Here is a 27,689-nt window from a genome sequence, read left to right as displayed (position 1 = left end):
ACACATATGTAATATGTTACTACCCTTATCCAAAATTCAAGTATGGGGGAACAAGGTCCATAGATAATATGCACGAATTCCCTTTAAAAATTTCAAATATGCAAGGGAAAAATATGAAAATTTCATGTCCCCCCTCCCACAAAATATAAGATATATACCTTGAAAAATATGCAAGATTTTAAGATTTATACATATTTTTCATAATATGTGAGGCCCAAGGGGGGGGGTCTTTTGGATGAGGGGGAGTAAAACAAAAAATACACTAAAATATGAAGACCCATCTCCTTTCAAACTAATGTAACTTTTTCATGGGTTACCCAAATTTCAAGGTGTAAAGACATATTTGAAGCTCTTTTAGTGTAGAACATGAGCATGTTAATTTGAATAATTTCTACTCATGGCATATTGTTAAATTCATCTCATACTCAAGATTTTGATAGGTTTTGTTATTAAAGGGAGTTGGCGTCCTAGGAATAGACATCTCCAATGTGATACCATGCTATCATTTAGTGTACTTGTCAAATTGTCTTGGGATGTTTTCTTATCTTGTCCTAACTAGTAGCAAGTGGCCCCACATTCATCCATGGGGATGGGGCACACCCTCTCTCATGTAACCATAAATTGGACTTATTTGGGATTGCCTTGCCCATTTTTTTCCATAAAAAGATCCAAAATTAGCTCAGGGGTTTGAGGCTCGATAGAGGAGAAGGATAGTGAAATGTTATCCCATGGTTATCTAAGTAGTACTAAACTTTGCAATGGGTTGGGTCTATGATGACTCATACCACCAATAAGCTTTTTCTGGTCACTATAGAATTTTTTCTAGTCACTAAGGGGGCCAAGAAGATATCCAAAGACATGAAATGTGGTCGAAAGGGGGCTGAATCGAATAGTAAATTTTAGTATACGCGCAAAGTTTCCTAAAAGTGTACATAGTATACTCACAAATCTTTAAAAAAATATTTTCTATATATAAATTTGGCAAATTTTCATGGATTTCATTTATCATTTTATAATATTGAAGGCTAAAGTTACCTTTTTTTAAAATCTAGTTTCAAATCCAAGCGAACGTATGAACTTCATATTTTTATGGGAGCATACAAATTTTCACAAGCTTGATAAAGTTTCACTTATTAACAAAACTAATGCAAAAAATTCATCCCTCAATCAAACAAATAAGTACCTATGCCAATGAGGCATGTGAGAAAGACTCAATCTTTGGAACCTTCTTCTATTCAGCTCTCTACTCCTCACTGTCGAAAGCCAAGACCTAAGAGAAATGAGCAACTCCCATTGTTCTAGTAACTTCATGACACAAACTCCCTAGAGACGTCAAGCATCTGATCCAACTGCTAGCATGAAATTGGACTATCTTAAATCTAATAGAACCCTCTACCCATCTGGATCAAATGATCCAACGAAGTCAATCAAACCCTCTCCTCCATATAAGTAGGGTTTTTTAATCAACTTGGTTTTTTACCCAAGCATTCGGTTGTGAGTCTAGAACAAAATTTCCATGCCTCTACACAAATTCAAATATAAGGCATTACAATGAGTATATTTGGTTTACAAATCTTTTAAAAACTATAAGTGAAAAAGATAAATAGCATTCATGCCTTGTAAATGTCAAAAACATTTAAAGGAAGCCCATATCATCACAAACATTTATAACTTAGTTTTCCAAGGGTGGATGGAAAAAATAAAATCCCACAAAATAATTTAATGTGACCTTCCGTGAATGACAGGCCAAAAAATAAAATCCCACAAAATAATTTGAGCGAAGAGTCTCTGAGAACTTCGAAGGCCAAAATGGGCAAGTTTAACCATGCCAAAGAATGCATGAGAAATACTTCTGCAAACTCCTAATCATAGGTGAGGGGAGGAGGAAGATGGCGACTGGAGATGATGTCTGAGAAGTGAGACCAGGCCACTAGGAGGTCCACTCCAAACATCTCCTCCGACATGAGCTTCTTCATATGGCGACGTAAGGCTTCCCCCTCCACCCCCATCTCCTTTCCATGCAGTTTCGCCACCACCTCTGCCAATTCTCCCGCCGTTGCTTCAAATCTATTCCCCTGTGGAAAGAATTTGGACGCTTCCACCTGCTGAGAATCCACTATCAGCGTATTTACCCCATTCAGTGCTGCCTCCAGCGGTGTTATCCCCAGCGTCTCGTACCTCGAAGAGCACACAAACACCCCCTTGTCCCTTGCCCTGCAAAATAGCGAGTATAAGCTGTCCTTGGCCAGCTTCTCCACCGCCATGAACTGTTGAGCATAGCGCGACGGCACCCTTCGAAGTATGCCTGCTCTGAGACCGTCATCGTCGGCATCTCCACCCGCGAGCAGGACCCTTACCCGAATCCCTCGCTTGAGAAGCTCCACCCCAGCGTCCACAAGAAGCTCCAGGTTCTTGAAGAAGTCCAGGCGAGCAACGGCCGTGAAGAGAAGCAGCTCGTTCGATTCGACAAAGTCGGCGAGTTTCTGATCGAAAAAACATCCCAAGTCAAAGCCTGTGGATGTCTGGATCGGAGGTCTTAGCCGACGAATGCGGTTAGGATCCATGCCGCACCGGAGAAGAAATTTGCGCTGCAAATATGAGTGCTGCAGGACGAACATGTCCTTCTGCTGCAACAAGTAGTGGAGTCCCACCTGTTGTTGACGCATGAGGTGCGTCGCCTTGTCGGCGCTACCGAAAGCTACACAAGCGTCGTCCACAGAGTAGTGCTGCACAAAATCAGCAACGAAGGGGCCATGATGGGTTACACAACAGGGGATGCCGTCCGGATGGTAGCCGAGAAGGGTATCCGTCTGGTAGTATAGCATGGGGTATACCCCAGCCAGTCGCAGTGCGGCAGATCGGATGGCTGCCTTGACTTTTGCCTTCTCCATGAGGAAGTTGAACGAGAGGACCAAACAGACAGTGCCGTTTCTAGCGGCCAACTCGATGATGGGCTCGTAGATTTCCTCCCGTCTCCGATACAAAATCATCCCGGCGAAGAGTCCTGCATCTCGTAGACACGTTGCCGCGGACAATGCAAATGAGGTTGCCCCGACTTTAGCTGCAGCTGTCTCTGATTGAGGGAAATACTTCTCATTTAGCACAATGATGGCAGGAAGAAGCCTGAGAGTTCTTTTCGTCAAAGCCGACGAAACAACCTCACGATCCATGTATAGAAAATGAAAGGCAGCAACGCGAACGACTCGGGATGCATACGTCCTGCAAAGAGAGAGGGAGAACTGAAAACCCGCTAAAGCTCGAGACGTCGGCCAGAGATCGGTTCAACGTTGGCTTCCTTGGAGTGGTACTCTCCCCGCGCTAAGAAGATGTCAACAACTTACAATGTGTTGCGAATTGCCCTTCCCATGTTTTCGTTCTCGGTGATGAGCATTCAGCTATGTGACAAGCTGCACGTGTTTCTAAGAGCCTTGCAATGTTTCTACGTCAGAGTAGGAGGGGTTTATTACAGGGACCAAGAAGAGACTTTCAAAAGAACAAAAAAGGCAAGAAGAGACCCTCCGACTCCCGAGTCTCCGAGGGTCTTTCAGTGGTACGTAAGCTTGGGAGCTAAGGGGTTCGCCTGGCGTAGTTTAATAGGCGTGCTGTGTTGCATTTGCCGAATCTCTTTCATCATTGGTTTCTTGTCATATGTGGATGTTAACCAATGAAATTTGCCGGCAAACAGTTCAACATTCTTTGAAACGTCCATTAGGCTTGCTTTGGAAAGACCATGCTGGTTTCAAGTGGACCCATGTGTTGTGTTGTCCACCGGGAGTTCATGAAGGGTGTCCTCCTGGCCCCATGACTCATGAGCCACTTCGTAAAGGACAAGCATGGCCCTACGTAGGCTTCATGTGCAACTTAGCCAAAGGCCATGTCGCCCATCTAGCCACGACAGTTCAAAAAGCTTCATGTGAGACTTAGCCAAAGACCAAGGACAAACATGGCCCTACGTAGGCTTCATGTGCAACTTAGCCAAAGGCCATGTCGCCCATCTAGCCACGACAGTGCAAAAAGCTTCATGTGAGACTTAGCCAAAGACCAAGGACAAACATGGCCCTACGTAGGCTTCATGTGCAACTTAGCCAAAGGCCATGTCGCCATGTGCAAAAAGCTTCATGTGAGACTTAGCCAAAGACCATATAGGGACAAATGTGCAAACAGTTCACAAGCACATTCCAAACAAATATTCTTAAGAAACCAATGCAATGAACATGCAATTGAAGATGAAAATGAGAGGTTGTGGACTCATGGAATAGACAAGGTAGAGGCATGCATTCTATCACAAAAGCCATCAAAAACTCTAAACGTTTATATTATCATTGACTGATGATAACAAACAATACGACTTAAGAGTTGAAGGATCTTGAACATTTCATGAAGATAGGAGAGCTTCGGATTGCGAGCTACTGCATGATCTCATTTCGTTCTACTGATTGCTCTCGTCTTGGTCACCCGAGATGCGTTGATCACACTACAAGACACGGACCTCTTTCCGACACTCTCTACCGATGCTTCGCGGGTGCGAGCACGAAGATTGTCAGTACGATTGGCGGGCGTGGAAAGTGTCGGTGTAAAAGTCAAAATATCAGTCGGTATAGTAGTTAGTATGTATGTAAGTATAGAAGTCAGTATATACCGACCCCTATATCAACATACATACCAGTCCTACTACCAGCCCTTCCATCGACGCTTGCACCAACTTCTGGGTATATTTTTTAATACCAACATTTTTACAGAATGTCATTTCCAAGGGTGCCAAAATAATTTTGGACCACAAGTTTGGTCATTTGAAAGATAAAAAATATAAGAGTATGTACACCAAAATTGAGATCAAAATAGTCATATATTGATAGTGAATTTAAAGTACAAATTAATGTACAAAATGTCACTATAAAAATGTGAGGGCCAAATTACACATAGGAAGTCTCGTCGATGTCAAAACAATGAATCAGTAGCATTTACATCGACAGCTTCGGTCTTGAGCCAAGTGTTGCACGCCAAATATGTTTACCTCAAGGTTTACATATAATTGATCACCTACATCATCATCCCCTATTGTATGTCTACCTAAGACTTGATCCTCTAGTTCTCCCTCCTCTTCCCCAAAGTCGTGATCTCGACCTTCCTCCATTACAATGTCATTATTATCATGTTCTTTGTGGGCTATATCTTCATCTTTAGCCTCTTCCCTAGATCCATCGGCATCATTATTTGGATCTTTTGCTAGCATCTCCATACCCACATTCCTATCTTCAAAATTATGTTTTGCTTCAAGGAGCAACTTGGACCATGTACCACCATCTTGGATCCAAAATGATCCGAATGAAAGACCACCTACATTGAAGATACAAACTGGGAGCTAGTTATTATATTCATTTATGCTTAAGTATAAAAAATATATATATATGAATATCTACCAATACTTGTTTCAAAAAGAAGATATTAGCTTTTAATCAATTCATTAGTATGTACGTGTTCACAATGCTCTAGAAGAATAAAAGTATCACTTCCATCGGTCCAGGGTTTGGAGAAGTCAATGACAAAGAAACCACTACTGTCTCTCCTGACTGTAGCATTGGGACCATTGTAGATAGATCTAAACCATTTGAGATCAAGAATGAAAATACTGGATCGTCTAAAATCAACCTCATAGATGTCACGTATGGTCCCACAATAATCTAACTGCAAGGAGAGAAGATTGGTATTAGAAAAGCACTTGCTCGGCTATCTTGTACAAAGTTAGCCATGACACCACAATAATATGTGACTCTCCCTCAATCGATGCGTTCCACATGAAAATGCCGTCCATGTGACTACAATGCACTGTACTTTCTGTACTACAAAAGAACATGATTAAAACAATGAGGATACATTTTGTAGCTATTGTAATTATAGATGCCCAATTAAGTAGAAAGGTAAAAAACTTACATGTGGCATACATCCAACTGCAAGCTCTCGCTCTTGATCGGTTATGTTCTCTCCATCATCTTCAGCTTCATGAAGAGCTTCTTTTAGCCAATCACGGGACATGTGTCTAGGAAGAAGAGCAAGGTCTAGTGGATATGGCACCCTCCGCCTGTGCATGAGTCTAAATCTCATCCTCTCATTTATTCTTTTTTATTTAGCCTCTTCATATCTCTCCACCCATCTTTGCATCCAGAGACTATCTCGGGGGGGTCACTCATCATATGTAACCCTATCACCTGAGTTCAACAGAAGGATTTTTTTTATTTCTAAAATTTACAGAAATAAATATACATAAGGGACTATTTAAAATAGTTTTGGAAAAAATTTACAGATTTGTATAGAAAAGGGGTACACTTTATTAATGAAATTTTTTACAGATAAGGGACTTTAAATATAGGCCTTGAACGCACGTGATATAGAGGGTTTATACATAGTGACCTCCCCGAGGAGACTATTGAGGATAAAAAATTTATTGAATTTCTCTCTTTGCTCTTTGCTCATCTTTCTTTCAACCCCTTTACCTTGGGGAACCTCCGCAATGACACAATCATCGTCCTTGATGTTCCAACCATGTGGAATATCGGGATCCATGGATGCAAGAAACTCCATGATATATACTAATGACTCTTGCACAAGCCATCCCTCCACCATGCTTGCTTTGGATATAGCACTTTGCCTTACAAATTCCTTTGAAGTTTTCATAAACCATTCAAGGAAAAACATCCAATGACTATGAACGGTTCTTGCAATGGCAACCTCATCAACTATGTGTACAAGCAAGTGCACCCAAGTCATCATAATGCTTGAGGGAAAGTACTTCTCAAGTACACAGCTTCAATGGAGTCCACCTTAGCCCTCTCGATGCTCGATACAGATATCTCTTTTTGTGAGATCCACCTATTCCACATGCACCCATAAGATTCAATATTTTCTACTAATCACTTAAAATAGTATGAAATATAATGAAGGTGATATGATAGTAAGCATACCTGACAATGCAACTGATCTTGAAGATAGTTTTTCTAACATCTTTTAATAAGCATATTACTCTCACTATAATTGGGAGGATAAACTACCCAAGCAACAAAGGAGTTATAACAATGTGTCACAATTATATAAGTTACATGAAAGCATCACAATCTTAGTTCTACTCTTCTTTCAAGCTAACATGTAGAATACTTGTAAGACCTTGTGCCAATCATGGAACTTGAGGCCACTAAGCTTATTGTCCTTTGTAAACACTCCCCTGAGACAATGTATATGTCCTGTGGGTGTCCGAAAAGATACAATATCTGCCTTGACCGTTACCTCCTCTACCTTGGAAAGGATCCATGATGCCACCCTCTTGAGTTGTGAGCCACGCTCTTGAGTCCTATGCACACGTTCTTGGGTCCACAAGTGAGGCATCCTACCCATCTCATGCAAGTCTTCTCTCACTCCCCTTGTGTCTTTGTCACCAACCAAGTGTGCCCAAATAGAAGTTTGCACATTCTTAAAGATATGCATGGGATCCAAGAGGTGATCGATTTGTAACTCGCCCCGAATATGGAAGCTCGTGAAAGGGGACTCTCATAAGATTTTTATATGAGAAGACTTGTACAATTGATGATTATGAGGCCATATGCATGACGTAACTTTGCAAAAGAGGAATCATAAAAGACAATTGTAATGCCATCTATAGGGGTGCATGTGCATGGGTATTTGCAATAAGAAAGGGCCTAATGTAGACAACCATGTTGTTCAGACGTTTCTTGCTTCCTTCGACACACCATTGAGACTTTGCAAACCTCAACTAATATTCATGCAAGGTAATGGGATCTAGCCATTTGCAATCGACATGGTGGTAAAGGAATATCTAGTGGAATGTTTCTTGTTATATGTTTTATTGGCTTGTCACATGTTCTTTATTTCTATTTGCTATAATATTATCGGCCCTTATTTGCTAAGAAACATTACTAGAATATTTATGATCTCCCTGACACGCAATGTTGGAGTCCAAAATTGCTAGCAATTCCTACACGGGATGCTGTAAGGGATGTTGGCAAGAGGCATTTAATCCAATCAAGTGAATTGACATTCCCGATGAAATAAAATTTAGTTGTATGTACAATAAGAAATTAAAGCCATGGATGACAATTCTTCAGAGGAATGATGGGCATTGTGAATTTCATGATGCCACAGTTCTGCAAACCTTGGGAGATCTTGCTTATTCCATGTTTAAACTTTTTGGTTCCTCGTTCCTTGTTGGTTAATGCCATCATCAAGGTCTTAGCATATCCTTGCCATATGCATCTTTGATATGAAGGTCCTGAAAGATGCAGGTCCGACCTACTTTCACAAAGCCTGAATTTTGGAGAGCAAGGTGTATCTTTTTTTGTTCTAATTTAATGCCCACCATAAAATAGTTGCAAGAACACCCTCTCTCTCCCTCAAAATACTAGATGGACAGCTCACTAGTTTTGTTACTCTAAGATAGATCAAAGATTCTATTTGATTATGAAGAGTTTAAAAAGAGCCGCTTGTCTCAATTTAATTTATGCTCCCCTATGTAACGTCGCCCAAATAACTTATATTGCGTCGCCCAAAATGTATTTTTCCTCGCCAACCCCCCATATAACATCCTCGTTCAGCTCGTACTAGATCCTGCAACCATGGCCACCTCGCTCCTCTCCTCCTTCAAGTCCGTCTACTACACCGCCTCTTTCCAAATCGTCCTTATCGGCATTGTCTCCTTCTGTTGCCCTGGGATGTTCATTTCCCTCACCGGCTTGGGAGGAAGCGGCCAAGTCGACCCCCGTGTCGCCAACAACGCCCTCACTGCCCTCTACACCACCTTCGCCGTCTCCGGCATCCTCGGTGGTGGTATCTACAACATCCTTGGCCCCCATATCACTCTCTTCTTTGGTTCTAGCTTCTATGCTCTGTACGTAGGTTCCTTCCTCTATTACAATCACCATCGCCAGCAGACCTTCGTCGTTGCCGCCGGCGCCTTGCTTGGTGTGGGTGCCGGGTTCCTCTGGTCTGGCCAAGGCGCCATAATGACATCGTATCCTACCAAGGATCGGAAGGGGATGTATATCTCTCTATGCTCTACGATCTTCTATATGGGTGCGCTTGCTGGTGGCTTCATCCCCTTCGCATTGAATTACCACAACGAGCTTGGGCACGTCAGCGATTCGACCTATGTAGCCTTCATGATAATCATGGTATTCGGCACCTTCCTCACACTTGCCCTTGCCCAGCCCAAGAAGGTGATCAGAGAGGACGGCACTAGTGTCATCCTTGTGCTCAAATCGTCCAATGTGAACTCAGAATTGGTGGAGGTTCTCAAGCTGTTCCTCGATTGGAGGATGCTGCTTTTGGTCCCTGCTAGCTGGGCCAGCAATTTCTACTATACTTACCAATTCAACAACGTCAATGGTGTGCTCTTCAATGTGCGGACTCGAGGAGTTAACAACATTTTCTACTGGGCAGCTGAGATATTCGGATCGATTGGATTAGGGCTCATGCTTGATAAGTTCAACAAAAGCAGGCGTGCCCGAGGCTATGCAGGGATTCTGGTAGTTGCTATCGTCTCTACCGCCATTTGGATCGGTAGTCTGACCAACCAGTTTCGTTACTCGAGGCATAAGGAACTGACGAAACTTGATTTCAAGAACTCTGGAGCGAAATATTTTGGCCCGTTCGTGCTTTACTTCTGCTATGGATTGCAGGATTCCATGTTCCAGACTCTCAACTATTGGATAATAGGAGCTCTCACAGACGATCCCCAAATGCTAAGCAGATACATTGGTTTCTACAAAGGCATCCAAAGCGCGGGTGCTGCTGTAGCCTAGCAGCTCGATTCTCACGACACGTCATATATGGGTGAACTTATCGTCAATTGGGTCCTCCTGAGCTGCAGCTTCCCACTGTTGCTGGCTCTCGTCACGCTGGGGGTAAAGGATACCACCCCTTCTCCACCTCCATATTTGAAAGAGGGAACGCTTCCCCCTTCTCTAAAGTTTGACGAGACTGTTTCCATAGAGACCACAGCAGAGTCTCAGGTTGTGTAAACCCTTTCCTAGGGACGAAGCAAAGGATAAATTTGGATCAGATGCTTCTGTTTTACGGCAGCAGAAGGCACAGCTTAGGATCATAGGAGACAACCCAAGGAGAAATTTGCATTAATTCATCATTAAGCATCTTTTGTACTTTTTGGAGGCCTTCTTCGTGCAAGGAGGGCCCACTGATTTCTATTTTATAAAGGTTTCTCCTTGGGTGAGAGACTAATCAGCGATTGCGCAGGTCTGGGAGAGACTAATTAGCGATTGCGCAGGTCTGGATTCACGCCTGTGCACCAAAAACATTTTTGGATACCAATAAAAAAACCTTCCACTGCGAAATTTACAAGGTCTTTTTGAAGATTTTGCAGGTTTTTTCACTAAAATATAACTAATTAAAAACCTTCTCTCCCAAAATTTCAAGGTTTTTTACTAGATTTTACAATTCACTTTATGTGATTCTTCCTATACCAAAATCCATTCAAATACTGCACTTAGCGCTTCGCGCTTACCAACCAAGCTACTACACTTAGCATTTGAATGCTATTGAATAGCGAGTCATGAAAAATGACAACGAGCCATGAGTTGTCGTTTGTAACACGTTATCTAGATTTTTTTTAAACTCTTAAATTTTAATCAATTTTACAATATTTTAATGACATTAAAGAGAACTAATTTACAAACTAAGTATATTTTTGAACTTTTTTGAAAAATGTACATATTGCTAGTTTAAAGGTTTGATTTTTTTGCTTTTCATGTCAAACCAAAAAATATTAAAACCAAGTCAATGATAAGATCTAACATTTTAAGAGCTACTAGTAATTCATGCATGACTATGAAATGTATAATACATCCTCTACTTATAATTACCAAAATATGCTTTATTTTTTACGATAAATTAAAAAATTTCATCTCAATCATTGTAGTTCATTCCAATATTTGTTTCAGAGCATATTTTTTATGTTAAGATAAATAAATATATGGAGTCAATGCTCATAGAAGAGGTTTCTTGAAACTTAAAATGGCTTTAGAATTAGATTGTGACAAAACTATCCAAATGGTCAAAGTTTAGAGAAGAAAGTAATACAATCTATTGTCATTTGAACCAAATGGTTCTATTTCGACCTAATGGTCAATATTTAGATGGTAGTAATTAAGTTTTGAGTTTACCACAACAACACAAAGCAACTATAGACGTGCTAGGTAGACGCACAAAATAGCGGGCGCGTCTATAGGCGTTGCTTGAATAGAGAAATTACGGGCGCATCTAATAGCGCGTCTAACAGCTCGTCTATTTGCGCATGTATTAACACGTCTATTTGCACATCTACATTGAGAAAATACGGGCCCGTCTAACATTGCGTTTATCAGCACGTCTATTTGCACGTGTATTAGCGTGTCTATTAGCAGGTTTACACTAGGAATTAGACGCGTATTTAGACGCATATTTAGATGCAAAACAGAGAATACAGAAAGTGAGATTTTGGTGTACATCGTTGCTTTCCAAACATTGCCCATGATTACCAAAGCACATAATTTTAACAAAAACATCAATGCTTTTTTGCAAGCCCACATATATAAGAATTAAGTGAGGTAAGGAGAATGAGACAATATGTAAAATAGTTTTACCAACATCAATGATGGGCTACGGTTCAATCTCATTCTCAATGAGATCAACCCTTGCCAAACTATCTACTTCAAAATCCAAACAAGTGTTTAGATCTACAAATACATTCAACCCACTACTACTTATGCTACTCATGTGCTCATCGAAATCAGCATCACCAATGGTAGGCTCGTCCTCACGGGTAATGGCCTCAATATCTGTATCTCCTATCTCATGATCATCCTCCTCTCTCATATCACGGTCATCATCACGTCCATGGCCATGATCATCCTCCATACGCTCCATATTAGTAAATGTACTATACATCACTTTGGAACGTGGCATAATAGATATGACATGCCACCATCTATTATTATCCACCATTGGTTGATAGACAACCTAATTCAAACACAAATACAACCATGTTATTTTCCTTGCATCAAATATTTAAAAGCGAGTATTTTTATATGTGTGCACAGTACCTATTCACATTGTTGCGGTAGTACTAGTGTGTCCTTCCTACTTTGCCAAAACTTTGTGGAGTCAATAGTTACAAAGCCACTTGCATGGTGTTTGATTGTTGCATTAGGGCCTCTTTCCACCACGTCCTTAAACCACTTTACATCCAAAACATACACAAAGAAGCATCGAAAGTCAAGCTTAATAATATCTTGGATTATGCCACAATAATCATCCATGGCTCCATTGGGTCCCTCAAAGCTAGCAATGATGCCGCAATCTTGTGTGTTTCTCTTATCATCAATCCATTGTGTTCGAAAATGCTTGCCCTCACACCATATAGCATTGAACATAGTGCACTACACCAAGAAAAAATCAATTAAATAAGCAATCTAAATTATTGAAAGCTCCTAACTTATGCATAACATTCTATATACCGACCTTGCTCATGCATCCCCTAGCATACTCCCACTCTTCCATTGAGATATGCATCCCCTCATCTTTCTCTGCTTTCTCCATTTCATCAAGTAGCCAATCCACATGAATATCCTTTGGAAGTGCTCTTAGATACTGAGGGTATGGCACATGAGATCCGTGGTGTGTACGAAAGAGGGCCCTTTCTTCTTGTCTTCTTGCCTTTGCATCCTCGTATCTTGTCACCCATCTTTTCATCACATCACTATTAAGCACGCAATAGAGGTTGATACTATTATGCAACTCCGTGTCTATTACTTTGTTGCGTCCTTTCCCTTGAGGCACAATAGAGGTCATCCTTAGGTCTTCATCAATATCTCTCCGTAGTCATGGGAGAGAGCTATCCACATCAACAAGAAACTCAAAAATATAAACAAGTGACTCTTGTACCAACCAACCCTCGGCCATGCTACCTTCGGGTCTTGCATTTTGTCTCACGAAGCCCTTCAAGGTCTTCATGAAGTGCTCAAGGAAGAACAACCATCGTGCATGTATAGTACCGCATATAGCAATCTCATCCACCAAATGCACTATAAGATGTAGTTGGCTTGTGAGAATAGAACGTGGAAATGTCTCCTCCACTAAACAAACCACCTCTACTGACACAACTCGAGCATTCTCAAGTGTGGTGGGATCTATTTCCTTTGAGCTCACATACCTAGAAATGAAAAAGTACACCATATTAGCAATATGAACACCTTGCATGGAGCATTGATATGCATCATATTTTGTATCATGTAAAGTACATGACAAGCTCGCCCATCTTGTAAATACAATCTTTCATGTCCTTCAATGCACTACGTGAAATGCTAGTAGGCAGTATGAACTGAACCCACGAGGAGGTGGTTGATTAGTTGCTTATAATTATTCACTCACAAATTTGAAAGGAAAAAGATATTATGCACATAAAATACTTACTTGGAGAATCTTGTGCCAATCATTAGATTTCAAGCCATATAATTGCTCTACACCTCCTTTCTTGCTCTTTGTAAAGGCTCCCTTCAAACACCTCATGCATCTAGTGGCAGTACGAATTGTAGTAATAGCATGCTTTACCATCGCCATCTCTAGCTTTGATAACCTCCACGGTGCACGAGATAAAAAAACACGCCCATTTGGTCTCTCTTGTGGCCAAGCTTCATGCATCCTCCCTGTGGTACGTAGATCCTCCCTTATGCCTACAGAATCTCGTGTCCCATTCAAATGCTCCCAAATGGTAGATGCCACATTCTTGAAGATATGCATGGGATCAAGAAGGTGATTGATTTTGACGTGGGACCAATATGGTAAACGATAAAAGATGGAGTATCTAAACAAAATAAAGTGTTAGCGGGCAATCTTTATTTCCAGCCAATATAGCTCACAATAGTTACAAACCCTTACCGGCTCATGCCAAGTGGTGGAGGAGTCATGGAACCGTCCCAAATTCTCATTCAATCTCCCACGGTGAGTCATTGTGGGAGGACTTCATTCCAAGGGGCAACATATCTAGCACGATTAGGTGGGAGAAATCGATGGTGATTATCATAGATGACCTTATTCAATGCATCTGCCTGTGAGGCAACTAGTGAAGGACCACAAACAGGACATGCATGGTAACCCGATGTAGTGAGACGTGAACAATAGACACAATTAAGAGTTGAAGTTGGGTTTAGGGTGCCACATCCTTTGCCTATTCATAATTAGAAGTGCAATGCTTACCTGAACACACGCCATAGCCTGGGAAGTCATGCATCGTCCACATCAAGACTGCTTTGCAGTTGAAGTCTCGTGACGAAAGAGGCCTGCTCACATCATGCACCTTGATACCTCTCCAAAGTATCTCTAGCTCGTCAATCAAAGGCTCCAAATAAACATCAAGATTTTTGACTTTATGTTTCCCTGGAATTAGAAGGGACAGCATAACATGTCCTTTCTTAATAGCCATAGAGGGTGGAAGATTATAATTCACCAATATCACTGGCCATACACTGTAAGAGGTGCTTTTGAGACCAAATGGGTTCACACCGTTCATACCCAATCCAAGTCTCAAGCTCCTAGGTTCTTCCTTGAAGCTTGGCCATGTGTCTTCAATATGATTCCACGCAGGAGAGTCTGCGGGAGTTCTCCACTTGCCATCGGTTGATCGATGGGAGGAATGCCATGACATGAGCTCTGCAATGGATTTGCACTTGAACATATGTTGGATGCGAAGGATTATGGGAAAATGTCGCAGAACCTTACGAGGCACGTCCAAAGTTTTGAGATCTGCTCTATATCTTGCCTCTCCACAAGTAGGGCACTCTCTTGCATCCTTATGTAGTCCACGAAACAAAACGCAACCATTGATACATGCATGGATGCGCTTGTAATCTAATCCTCCAAGAGAGGTCACATGTTGCCTTGCCATATCTCTTGAGGTCAGTAATTGATTCTCCCTTGGAAGCATTTTACACAATATCCTGCACGTGAAGACCATAAATGAGGAAAAGCATTCGTCAAGTAATTGACCCACTAGCCTACTTCACCATGTTTGCAAAATAGACTTTAAAGCTTACTTGAGCAATGCATTCAAACTTGCATTGCTTCATCCATAGATGGTTTGCAAGTTTAGTAACTTAAGGGAGGCACGTAGAACAGAGAATGTGCACCCCTCAAACAGTGAAGTCGATGATGCAGTAAAAAAATCATCCTGCTCCATGCTATCATCCCTCCCTTGATGGGACATATAAATCCCACACCATATCATCAAACACCTCCTCCTCCACGGCTTCATGAGGTAATGGTAGAGGGCTACTATCACCATCACTCCATGCATCTGTAACGGTTCCTCTTGAAGATCCCATCTCATATCACCGACGCTTCGCCTCCTCGCGGCGAGCATAGGGGGCAACATATGCGGGTGTGGCACTGCATCCTGTATCAAATTAAAATGGGATCATAACTCAAACATATGAACACCCATAGGTATCTCAATCAACCTTAACTCTTTAACACTTACCATGTTTACAGTCGCATCCCATTCTCCATACTTTGAGATGTGATTGAATGTAATCCTGCGTGCATGATAGATGTTTCCTCAACATCGATCACACATACATTTGATTTTTTGCTCCAACCACATTTTGCGATGGTGGATACAGAGGGACTCATCCTCACTGGAGCTACTTAGTGAAGATGAAGACATCCTACAAGAAAACAACCCAAAAAAATTTGCTTTTCTTCAAATATTTAATTTTAAACTCTGTGGCGCGTCTAAAACCGCGTCTGTCTATTCTGTGGTGTGTGTCTACAAGCGCGTCTCAAACCGCATCTACTTTGTGTATTTAGATGCGTGTATAGATGTGCCTATAGATGCGGCTTTTAAATCTACTTTAAGAGCGCTCGCTTTGCTTTTCTTCACATTATTTATACTTTGCGCAGCTTGCTTGGTTTGCTATTAGCAGATCCACAGTTTCGATGCTTAAGAGAAAGGCACCCACACTTACTTCCAAGCTTACATTTAAGAGGAAGGCACCCACACTTACTTCCAAGCTTAAAGGAGAAGAGGGTGAACAAGGAAGAGAAGCAACTTTGAAAAAGGAGAAGAACCTTCCATACCTCTATCCAAGGTAAGTCTTTTTACAGTTGATCTTTTTGGGAAGTTTGCTCTCCTTGGATTTGTACTTTCTCGTATCCAAGAAACGCATGTCCTTTTCTACTTTTTAGAAAAGTTCGTTTGTTGGAGCGCGTCTATAGGCGTGTCTCAGAGTGCGTCTAAAACCTCGTCTACAGGCACATCTAGATGCGCGTCTAGCTTGTTTGCAGACACAGACAACCGCATCTATAGATGCACTGTTATACGCAAAAATAGACGCGTCTATAGACGTGCTTCGACAGTAATCTTTTCTTCCCTTCCCCTTTCTTCTCAGCTCATCAGTAATCATCTTTTTTTCTTTTTTCCAGTTCATCATGTGGCCAGGAAGCTCTTCGGGCTCACCTGATCTCTGAGAGTCTATTTTTAGGGACTTATATAACCTTTTAGGGCACCCTCCTAGTCCTGGTGAGTTATACGGGTATATGACGGGTACTCTAAACACCCCCCAGGAGTCGGCACTACAGACTCCAAACCACCCCACACCAACTGAGATTACCCCAGCAGAGTCAGCACAGCCCAACCAGCTACACAGCGCGGGCCCATCTCCCATGCCGTCTTATGCCCCTTCCCCCATGCCGTCTTATGCCCCTTCTACCATGCTGTCTCATGCCCCTTCCCCCATGTCGTCAGGAGGTCCTGTCTCGAAGAGCCATCAGTGTACTCCTGTGCAGTCGAGACTCGGTTCTCCAGCTACGAGTGGCTAGTGTACTAGCTCGACACGACACGGTAGCAGGCGTAGTAGCAGGGAGAGCGGTGGGGGATGCATGGCACAGTGCTCTGGGAGGGGTGGTGGTGGGGACGATGATGATTCAGATGATTTAGAGGTGCCTCTGGGTGATTAACACGGTCCTAGGTGTGTTAATCAAGCAAGTACTTATCAAATGGGGGCTCAAACTAGGTGGTATTGAAATTTTCTAAAAGAGGCAAACCCATCCGATAAGTACTTGGTCAGATAACACACCTAAGGGCGTGTTTTTTTGCGGATGTGCATATGACTAGGGGAAAAACGGTGTATAATGCGTGATCGGCCATGCAAAGCATATATGATGGTGACAATACTTTGCACGCACCTCAATCCAATTGAAAAGGACTTGCATACAAAGTGGAGCCCCCATCCGATAAGTACTTGTTTGATTAACACACCTAGGACCGTGTTTTTTCATGGTTGTGCATGACACTAAGGCAAAAACGGTGTTTTATGCTTGATCGACAATGCAAAGCATATCCGATGGGCACAATACTTTGCACACGCCTTCAACTAGGTGGGATTGACTTACATGCAAAGTGGCACGCCCATCCCATAAGTACTTGATCGGATAACATACCTAGCAGCGTGTTTTTTTACGGATGTGCAAGACACTAGAGCAAAAATAGTATTTAATGCTCGATTGACCATGCAAAGGATATCCGATGGGCACAAAACTTTTCCTACACCTCAACCTAGGTGGTATTGAAATGTTCTCAAAGAGGCAAACCCATCCGATAAGTACTTGGTCAGATAACACACCTAAGGGCGTGTTTTTTTGTGGATGTGCATATCACTAGGGAAAAAACGGTATATAATGCGTGATCGACCATGCAAAGCATATCCAATAATGACAATACTTTGCACGCACCTCAACGTAGTTGAAATGGACTTGCGTGCAAAGTGGAGCCCCCATCCGATAAGTACTTGTTTGAATAACACACCTAGGGCTGTATTTTTATATGGTTGTGCATGACACAGGCAAAAACGGTGTTTTATGCTTGATCGACAATGCAAAGCATATCTGATGGGCACAATACTTTGCACACACCTTCAACTAGGAGGAATTGACTTACATGCAAAGTGGCATTCCCATCGCATAAGTACTTGATCGGATAACACACCTAGCAGCGTGTCTTTTTACGGATGTGCATGACACTAAGGCAAAAATGGTATTTAATGCTCGATCGACCATGCAAAGCATATCCGATGGGCACAATACTTTGCCTACGCCTTAACCTAGGTGGTATTGAAATGTTCTCAAAGATGCACACCCATCCGATAAGTACTTGGTCAGATAACATACCTAAGGACGTGTTTTTTTGCGGATGTGCATATCACTATGGGAAAAACGTTGTATAATGCGTAATCGACCATGCAGAGCATATCCGATGGTGACAATACTTTGCACGCATCTCACCCTAGTTGAAACAAACTTGCATGCAAAGTGGAGCCCCCATCCGATAAGTACTTGTTTGATTAACACACTTAGGACCGTGCTTTTTCATGGTTGTGCATGACACTAAGCCAAAAACGGTGTTTTATGCTTGATCGACAATGCAAAGCATATCCGATGGGCACAATACTTTGCACACACCTTCAACTAGGTGGAATTGACTTACATGCAAAGTGGCACGCCCATCCCATAAGTGCTTGATCAGATAACATACCTAGTAGCGTGTTTTTTTACGGATGTGCATGACACTAGAGCAAAAATAGTATTTAATGCTCGATCGACCATGCAAATGATATCCGATGGGCACAAAACTTTTCCTTCACCTCAACCTAGGTGGTATTCAAATTTTCTCAAAGAGGCACACCCATTCGATAAGTACTTGGTCAGATAAAACACCTAAGGGCGTGTTTTTTTGTGGATGTGCATATCACTAGGGAAAAAACGGTGTATAGTGCATGATCGACCATGCAAAGCATATCCGATGTTGACAATACTTTGCATGCACCTCAACATAGTTGAAACAGACTTGAATGCAAAGTGGAGCCCCCATCCGATAAGTACTTGTTTGAATAACACACCTAGGGCTGTGTTTTTATATAGTTGTGCATGACACTAAGGCAAAAACAGAGTTTTATGCTTGATCGACAATGCAAAGCATATCCGATGGGCACAATAGTTTGAACACACCTTCAACTAGGTGGATTTGACTTACATGCAAAGTGGCATTCTCATTGCATAAGTACTTGATCGGATAACACACTTAGCAGCGTGTTTTTTTACGGATGTGCATGACACTAAGGCAAAAATGGTATTTAATGCTCGATCGACCATGCAAAGCATATCCAATGGGCACAATACTTTTCCCATGCCTTAACCTAGGTGGTATTGAAATGTTCTCAAAGAGGCACACCCATCCGATAAGTACTTGGTCAGATAACATACCTAAGGGTGTGTTTTTTTACAGATGTGCATATCACTACCAGAAAAACGTTGTATAATGCGTAATCGAACATGCAGAGCATATTCGATGGTGACAATACTTTGCATGCATCTCAACCTAGTTGAAATGGACTTGTGTGCAAAGTGGAGCCCCCATCCGATAAATACTTGTTTGACTAACACACTTAGGACCGTGTTTTTTCATGGTTGTGCATGACACTAAGCCAAAAATGGTGTTTTATGCTTGATCGACAATGCAAAGCATATCGGATGGGCACAATACTTTGCACACACCTTCAACTAGGTGGAATTGACTTACATGCAAAGTGGCACGCCCATCCCATAAGTGCTTGATCGGATAACATACCTAGCAGCGTGTTTTTTTATGGATGTGCATGACACTAGAGCAAAAATAGTATTTAATGCTCGATCGACCATGCAAAGGATATTCGATGGGCACAACACTTTTCCCATGCCTCAACCTAGGTGGTATTGAAATGTTCTCAAAGAGGCACACCCATCCGGTAAGTACTTGGTCAGATAACACACCTAAGGGCATGTTTTTTTCGGATGTGCATATCACTAGGGGAAAAACGATGTATAATGCGTGATCAGCCATGCAAAGCATATCCGATGGTAACAATACTTTGCACGCACCTCATTCTAGTTGAAAGATACTTGTGTGCAAAGTGGAGCCCCCATCTGATAAGTACCAAGTGTTTGAATAACACACCTAGGACTGAGTTTTTTTATGGTTGTGCATTACACTAAGGCAAAAACGATGTTTTATGCTTGATCCATAATGCAAAGGATCCACAATGCAAAGCATATCTGATGGGCACAATATTTTGCACACACCTTCAACTAGGTGGAATTGACTTACATGCAAAGTGGCATTCCCATCGCATAAGTACTTGATCAGATAACACACCTAGCAGCGTGTTTTTTTACGGATGTGCATGACACTAAGGCACAAATGGTATTTAATGCTCGATCAACCATGCAAAGCATATCCTATGGGCACAATGTGGGGGTTAAAGGTCACTGTGCCTTTACCCCAGTTATGTACAATACTCAAACACATATATAAATGAATGAAAAAGAAGATTAGGGTGGTTCTGCACCCACCAAAACTTGTGTGGCTCTCTGTCTCTCTCTATCTCTCCTTTTTCCATTCTTGCTTCCGTTGAGAGCACTCTCAACTGGTATCAGAGCCCGGGTGATCTAGTTGAGCGTGCGTGAATGCTTGAAGCTCAGTAGCTCTATGGGAGGAAGGAGAAGTTCTGTGGGAAGCTTTGTGGGTGACTTTACTTGCATCCGAGTGTGTAGAGACCTTGGAGGAACCTTTGGAAAAGTCACTTTGGTTTTGCGAAGTGGTTTTGAGAGCCTGTTAAGTGTTTTCAAAGAAAAAGTCGTTTTTTGAGCTTTTCCCTGTTCCGTTCGATGACAGAGACTCCATATTGACTTGTAGAGGCAACTATTGCTTGCTTTTGGTGTCCACTTCACTTTAGGAGCTTGGAAACACCTTCATTATTGAATCTTGGATCATTTCATTGGATTTCTGACTCACTGTGTCAGTCTTTGCATTTTTTGCCTGGGTGTTGGAACTCAAGTTTGGAGCAACCATTTTGCAGATCTGTCAGTTCCGGTGGACTCAGGAGGTCCTAAAACTTCTATGTTGCTCATCATTCGCACTCCAGTGGAGTTTACAAATAGCTCTGTTTCCAAAAACGTTTTTCAGTCCGTGTGTTGGGCCCAATGATTGAGACCACGGTTTCCAAAACCGTCTGTCCCATTGCATTCCAGACGCCCAAAAACCCCTACCTCTCAGTTCTTGCGTGATTCGGTGGAGGATTTTCAGAGTTATAGATCTCTGTGTATTCGATTTTGTCTCTCTGTTATGCATTTTTCATTCTAAGGTTTTGAAACCTTAGATTTATGCCACATGGTAGTGGATAAGTGTTGACTCCCATTTCTCACTCATCGGTTGGGATTTTGGAGTTCTGGCAGAAGAGAGATATTTGCAAATTTTCTTGCTGAGTCCGATTATGCAATGGCGCCCATGTTTTAAGGCATCTCAGGTTCTATTTTCAGTAGCGGTCATTACCGTGGGACTATAATTTCTTGAGCATACCTTATGTAGATCACTCTGGTTGCAGTTTGAGCAGTGTGTGCTCATTTGTGGTATGCATTGGGTTGCAGTGGATGATTTATAGGCCATTTGGATGCATTGCGGTCCTTCTTGGATGCACTGATAGGCCCAAATTGCCTTGTGGGATGCAAATGAAACAAAATCCCAAATGCTAGTGCCTGCAAGAGAGAATCACACCAAATACCAGGTGCACCCAAATGTGTATGCCACAATAGAGTGAAATATCACCAAAACTCAAAGCTCAAAGCATCAAAAGATGCATCTGACTCATGTGCATATACTATGCATCCATATGAGCAAATCTGGCCCAAAAGAAAATGCCAACTGCAATGGCAATCCAAAATGCCAATAAGTGCCAAATGACTCAAGCATAAACACCATCCACTGGCATATGCATTAATAATATCTCATCCAAGAGAGCATAGCACTATCAGTGCATCACCTGCAATGTGTCAAAGCTATCCCTCAGCATAAAATAGCATCCTCTCTGATCTCTTCTTCAGATGCTACAGAGACTATTGGAGATGGAAACCTAGGCCTACACCAGCCTATGGAAAGACCCTTGGTAGGGACTGAAGCTAAGCCTGCAAATATGTCTGAGGATGATTGGAATGAGTTGGATGCATTAGCAAAGTCTACTATTAGACTTCATCTTGCAGAGTCAGTTTATTTCACAGTAGTAAATGAGCAGACTACGGAAGATTTATGGAAGAAACTGTGTGCCACTTATGAGAAGGAAATTGCCTCTAATAAAGTTTACCTCATGAAGAGGTTGTTTGAGCTGCAGATGAAGGAAGGGGTCTCCATTGCTTCTCACTTGAATGAATTCAATATTATTTTCAGCCAGCTTCATGCTCAGAAGATAAATTTTGATGTGGAGACTAAGGGAATATTTCTGTTATGTTCATTGCCATCCTCATGGGATACCTTCCGTACAGCTATCAATAGCTTTGCACCTGGTGGAGTACTGAAATTTGATAATGTTGTGGGTAGCTTGTTGGCCGAGGAGATTAGACGGAAGTCTATGGATGGCAACAAGCAGGATGCAGCCTTAAATGTGCACAGGGGCAGATCACAGTTCAGGGGGAAGTCCCAAGAAAGAGGGAAGTCACGTAGCAAATCCAGGGCACGGAACATTGAGTGTTACCACTGTGGCAAGAAGGGCCATATGAAAAAGGATTACTACAAGTAAAAAGAGAGCAAAAGGATAAGAAAAAGAATGCAAATTGGGGTGCAAATCAAAAGGAAGAGAGTCCAAGGGAGGACAAAGGAAAAGTGAAGATCGAGGAGATCAATGCAGTCACACATGATAGTGACAATGACGTTCTCTTCATGTCTAGTTTATCTGTAGAGTTGCTTACCACTTCAGATGATGCATATTCCCAAGATTGGATTTTGGATTCTGGTGCTTCATTCCATGTTACTCCCCATAGGGAATGGTTCTCCACTTATGATAGTGGAAAGACAGGTTGTGTGCATCTTGGAAATGACTATGCATGTGACATAGTGGGAGCAGGTGACATAAAGTTTTCTGTTGCAAATGGGTCTGCATTTGTTTTGAAACATGTGAGACATGTGCCTAAGCTGACCAAGAGTCTTATTTTAGTGGGTCAGCTAGATGATGCTAGTTTTCACACCACTTTTGGCTTTCAGAGTTGGAAAATTCATAAGGACTCCATGCTTTTGGCCAGGGGTGCCAAGTGTGGGACTTTGTATCCCTTACATGTATTAGGGGTATTTGATCATGTTGTTGCAATAACCGAGCAGCCAAGCACTTCTTTGTGGCATTACAGGTTGGGGCACATGAGCCAGAATGGAATGAAACTCTTATGCCGTTTGGGTTATGTACCGCATTTGAGTTTTTCTGATTTTGAATTTTGTGAGCATTGTCTCTATGGGAAGCAGACTAAATCAACCCATAAAAGAAGGGGAAAGAAAGAGTTTGAAATGCTTGATTTGGTGCATTCAGACGTATGTGGTCCCATGCCTACATATTCATTAGGCAGGGCTGAATACTATGTGACATTAATTGATGATGCAACTAGGAAAGTGTGGGCTTATGCTATAGCTCGGAAGAGTGATGTGTTTCAGGTATTTCAGAAATGGCTGGCCTTGGTTGAGAATCATTTAGGTAGAATGCTTAAATGCCTATGGACTGACAATGGTGGAGAGTATCTCTCTCATGACTTTCAACATTTCTGTGATACATGTGGGATTAAGAGGGAGCTCACATCCCCTCGTACTCCAGAGCAAAATCCAGTTGCAGAAAAGATGAACCGTACCATTCAAGAAAGGTTGCAATGCATGCTTTCCAATGCAAATCTTTCTGGTGGTTTTTGGGCTGAGGCAATGAAGACTGTAGTGCATGTGATCAATAGATCACCTAGTAAGAGTTTGGATGGTGGTATTCCTGAAGAGAGATGGAGTGGCAAGAAGCCCTCTTACTCTCACTTGCATATATTTGGGTGTGAGGCATATGCACATGTGCCAAAAGAGCTTTGAAAGAAGCTAGATCCTAAGTCTAGGAAATGCATCTTTCTAGGTTATGGTGAAAGTGGAGAGATGGGCTATCGTCTCTCGGATCCAGAAGCAAAGAAGATCATACGCAGCCATGATGTAGTCTTCAATGAGAAAAAGATGCATAAGGCACCCATGAGGGATGTGGAAATGAGGAGAATCACTTTCCAGGATGTGAATCCACTTGCATATGTTGATAGACAGCAAGCTGTCCATGCACCAAATGTGCAAGAAATGGTACCACCAAGTACTCCCACAGGATACAATCAAGGGTAGATGATGGATCATCTATTGGTGAAAATGATGAGCCAAATGTGGCTGATATGCAGGTGGGACATCAAGCTGAAATGCCCTTGAGAAGATCTTCTAGAGTGTCTAGACCGCCTGATAAGTTTATTCTAGGGGTAGACTATATGATGCTTACTGATTGCGGGGAGCCTTCTTGCTACAAAGAGGCTATGATGCACGAGGATCAATGCAAGTGGGAGTATGCTATGCAATCAGAGATGAGTTCACTTAAGAAGAATAAGACTTGGGATTTGGTTTCTTTGCCACATGGAAAGAAAGCATTGCCATGTAAATGGGTCTACAAAATGAAGGTCACAGGTGATGATGTGCCTAGGTACAAGGCTCGTTTGGTTACTAAAGGGTTCAAGCAAGAGAAGGGTGTGGACTTTGATGAGATATTCTCTCTGGTTGTGAAGATGACCACACTTAGATGCATGCTTGGACTAGTGGCAGTAGAGGATATGGAGCTTATGCAGATGGATGTCAAGACAGCTTTCTTGCATGGGGATTCGCATGAGGAAATTTACATGGTGCAGCCAGAAGGCTTTGAATAAAAGGGCAAAGAGCATTTAGTTTGCAAGCTAAAGAAGAGTCTCTATGGTCTTAAGCAAGTGCCTAGAGAATGGTATCAGAAGTTTGATGCTTTCATTCGGTCCCAGGGTTTTAGAAGGAGTGAAATTGATCACTGCCTCTACACTAAAAGGGCTAAGGATAATAGCCTGATAATCTTGGCACTATATGTGGATGATATGCTATTGGCTAGCAAGAATACTTATGAGCTAGATGCATTAAAGGCCAAGTTGCATGAGGCCTTTGATATGAAGGATTTGGGACTTGCAGGTCATATTCTTGGTATGCGCATCACGCGTGATCGGAGTAGGAAACTCCTTTGGCTTTCACAAAAAGAGTATGTTACAAAAGTATTACAGCGTTTCAATATGGAGGGGGGGAAGGCAGTGAGTACTCCATTGCCTCCATATGTAAAACTGAGTCATACAGATAGTCCCAAATCAGATGAGGAAAGGGCCATGATGGCCAAGGTTCCTTATGCATCAGTGGTTGGGAGTCTTATGTATGCTATGATAGCTACTAGACCAGACATTGCATTTGCAGTGGGAGTTGTTAGCCGGTATATGGCTAATCCAGGAAAGAGGCATTGGGAGGCAGTTAAGTGCATCATGAGGTACATGAAGGGTACCAAGGAGATGTGCATCTAGTTTGGTAAAGGAGACATGCGTGTACTTGGGTACACAGATTCAGACTATGCAGGGCATGTGGATAGTAGGAGATCCACTTCTCTGGTTATGTGTTCACCTTTGCAGGTGGTGCAGTGTCATGGATGTCTCGCACACAGAAGTGCGTTGCTTTGTCTACCACAGAGGCTGAGTATGTTGCAGCCACAGAGGGTTGCAAGGAGGCTATATGGCTTGATCGGCTAGTGGGAGATTTGGGGATTCATACAGGTGTACCGACATTGCATAATGATTCCATGAGTGCTATTCAGCTAGCACGAAATCCGGTCTTTCATGCAAAGACCAAACATATTGAGGTTAGGTACCATTTCATCAGTTGAGGACAAGCGCATAGAGCTTGTCAAGGTTCATACAGATGATAACCCTGTAGATATGCTGACGAAGAGTCTACCTAGTCAGCGGTTTGAGTATTGTCATGTATTGATGGGCATTGGATAGTATGCTCACTCGTTCTTCTCCCTTAAAGGCACATTGTCCTTTAAGTGGGAGGTTATGGGGGTTAAAGGTCACTGTGCCTTTACCCCAGTTATGTACAATACTCAAACACATATATAAATGAATGAAAAAGAAGATTAGGGTGTGGTTCTGCACCCACCAAAACTTGTGTGGCTCTCTGTCTCTCTCTCTCTCTCTCCTACTTCCGTTCTTACTTCCGTTGAGAGCACTCTCACACAATACTTCTCCTACGCCTTAACCTAGGTGGTATTGAAATGTTCTCAAAGAGGCACACCCATCCGATAAGTACTTGGTCAGATAACATACCTAAGGGCGTGTTTTTTTGCCGATGTGCATATCACTACCGGAAAAACATTGTATAATGCATAATCGACAATGCAGAGCATATCCGATGGTGACAATACTTTGCACGCATCTCAACCTAGTTGAAACGGACTTGCGTGCAAAGTGGAGCCGCCATCCGATAAGTACTTGTTTGATTAACACACCTAGGACTGTGTTTTTTCATGGTTGTGCATGACACTAAGGCAAAAACGGTGTTTTATGCTAGATCGACAATGCAAAGCATATCCGATGGGCACAATACTCTGCACACACCTTCAATTAGGTTGAATTGACTTACATGCAAAGTGGCACTCCCATCCCATAAGTGCTTGATCGGATAACATACCTAGTAGTGTGTTTTTTTACGGATGTGCATGACACTAGAGAAAAAATAGTATTTAATGCTCGATCAACCATGCAAAGGATATTTGATGGGCACAACACTTTTCCTACACCTCAACCTAGGTGGTATTGAAATGTTCTCAAAGAGGCACACCCATCCGATAAGTACTTGGTCAGATAACACACCTAAGGGCGTGTTTTTTTGCGGATGTGCATATCACTAGGGAAAAAACGTTGTATAATGCATGATCGACCATGCAAAGGGAGGTAGCAAGCTAAGGGTGTCTACTTCCGGACCACTTTTGGGTGAGTGTGACACCAGCTCTAGTGAAAATACAAAATTTTTGCTTCGGTTTGCGATACCTCGATCGAGGTATTATCTCCAATGAAAATCACACACGAGGACAACCGAGCCAAGCCAATACCTCGATTAAGGTCCTAGACTTTTTTCACCGAACCGAGCCTATACCTCGATCGAGGTCTCATGGCATGCCACCTATACAAGCCACCTATACCTCGTTCGAGGTATCGTGGCAATCCAGCTATACCTCGATCGAGGTATGGGCAAGTCCACGTACCTTGATCTCGATCGTGTCATATACCTCGATCGAGGTAAATGCCATCCGACAGGGCAGTTGATATACCTCGATCGAGGTATGCTGGACCGATGACTTGGCCGCATGTCCAATACGTCGATCGAGGTATGTGGCATCCGGCTGGCTACTGACATACCTCGATTGACGTATCATGGTAGGTCCATACCTCGATCGAGGTAGATGGACCGATGTGTATGGGGCATGTCAAATACCTCGATCGAGGTATAGAGGTATGACGGAGCGATGTATATGTGGCATGTAAAATACCTCGATCGAGGTATCGTGGCATGTCTATACCTCGATCGAGGTATATGGATCGCTATGTATGTTGCATGTGAAATACCTCAATCGAGGTAGGGAAACCCTAAATTTTCGTATATAAAGAGAGGGACCCCCCCTCATTCTTCATACCTCAATCGAGCTCCTCCTCATCAAAATTGACGGATTTGCGGG

At 42.3% G+C, this 27,689-nt stretch overlaps 1 protein-coding gene and 1 pseudogene across 1 annotated transcript; one reads left to right on the top strand and one right to left on the bottom strand.

The window, feature by feature from the left end:
• Positions 1 to 1,862: 1,862 nt before the first annotated feature.
• Positions 1,863 to 3,170, bottom strand: LOC147886874 (uncharacterized). Its single transcript, XM_087394067.1, has one exon. It carries the CDS (start codon positions 3,168 to 3,170, stop codon positions 1,863 to 1,865), a length of 1,308 nt encoding a protein of 435 aa, XP_087250193.1.
• Positions 3,171 to 8,621: 5,451 nt separating this feature from the next.
• LOC147886873 (UNC93-like protein 1 pseudogene) lies at positions 8,622 to 17,010 on the top strand (annotated as a pseudogene).
• The last annotated feature ends 10,679 nt before the right edge of the window (positions 17,011 to 27,689 follow it).

Source organism: Dipteris shenzhenensis, chromosome 23 (assembly GCF_047967505.1).
Source record: "Dipteris shenzhenensis isolate YYH24624 ecotype China chromosome 23, Dip_SZ_1.0, whole genome shotgun sequence".
Taxonomy (NCBI): Eukaryota; Viridiplantae; Streptophyta; class Polypodiopsida; order Gleicheniales; family Dipteridaceae; genus Dipteris; species Dipteris shenzhenensis.
This window is presented reverse-complemented; position numbering and strand designations above follow the sequence as displayed.

Excerpts from the sequence above, each read along its gene's own strand:
- LOC147886874 (XM_087394067.1), bottom strand. The coding sequence starts at position 3,170 with ATGGATCGTGAGGTTGTTTCGTCGGCTTTGACGAAAAGAACTCTCAGG.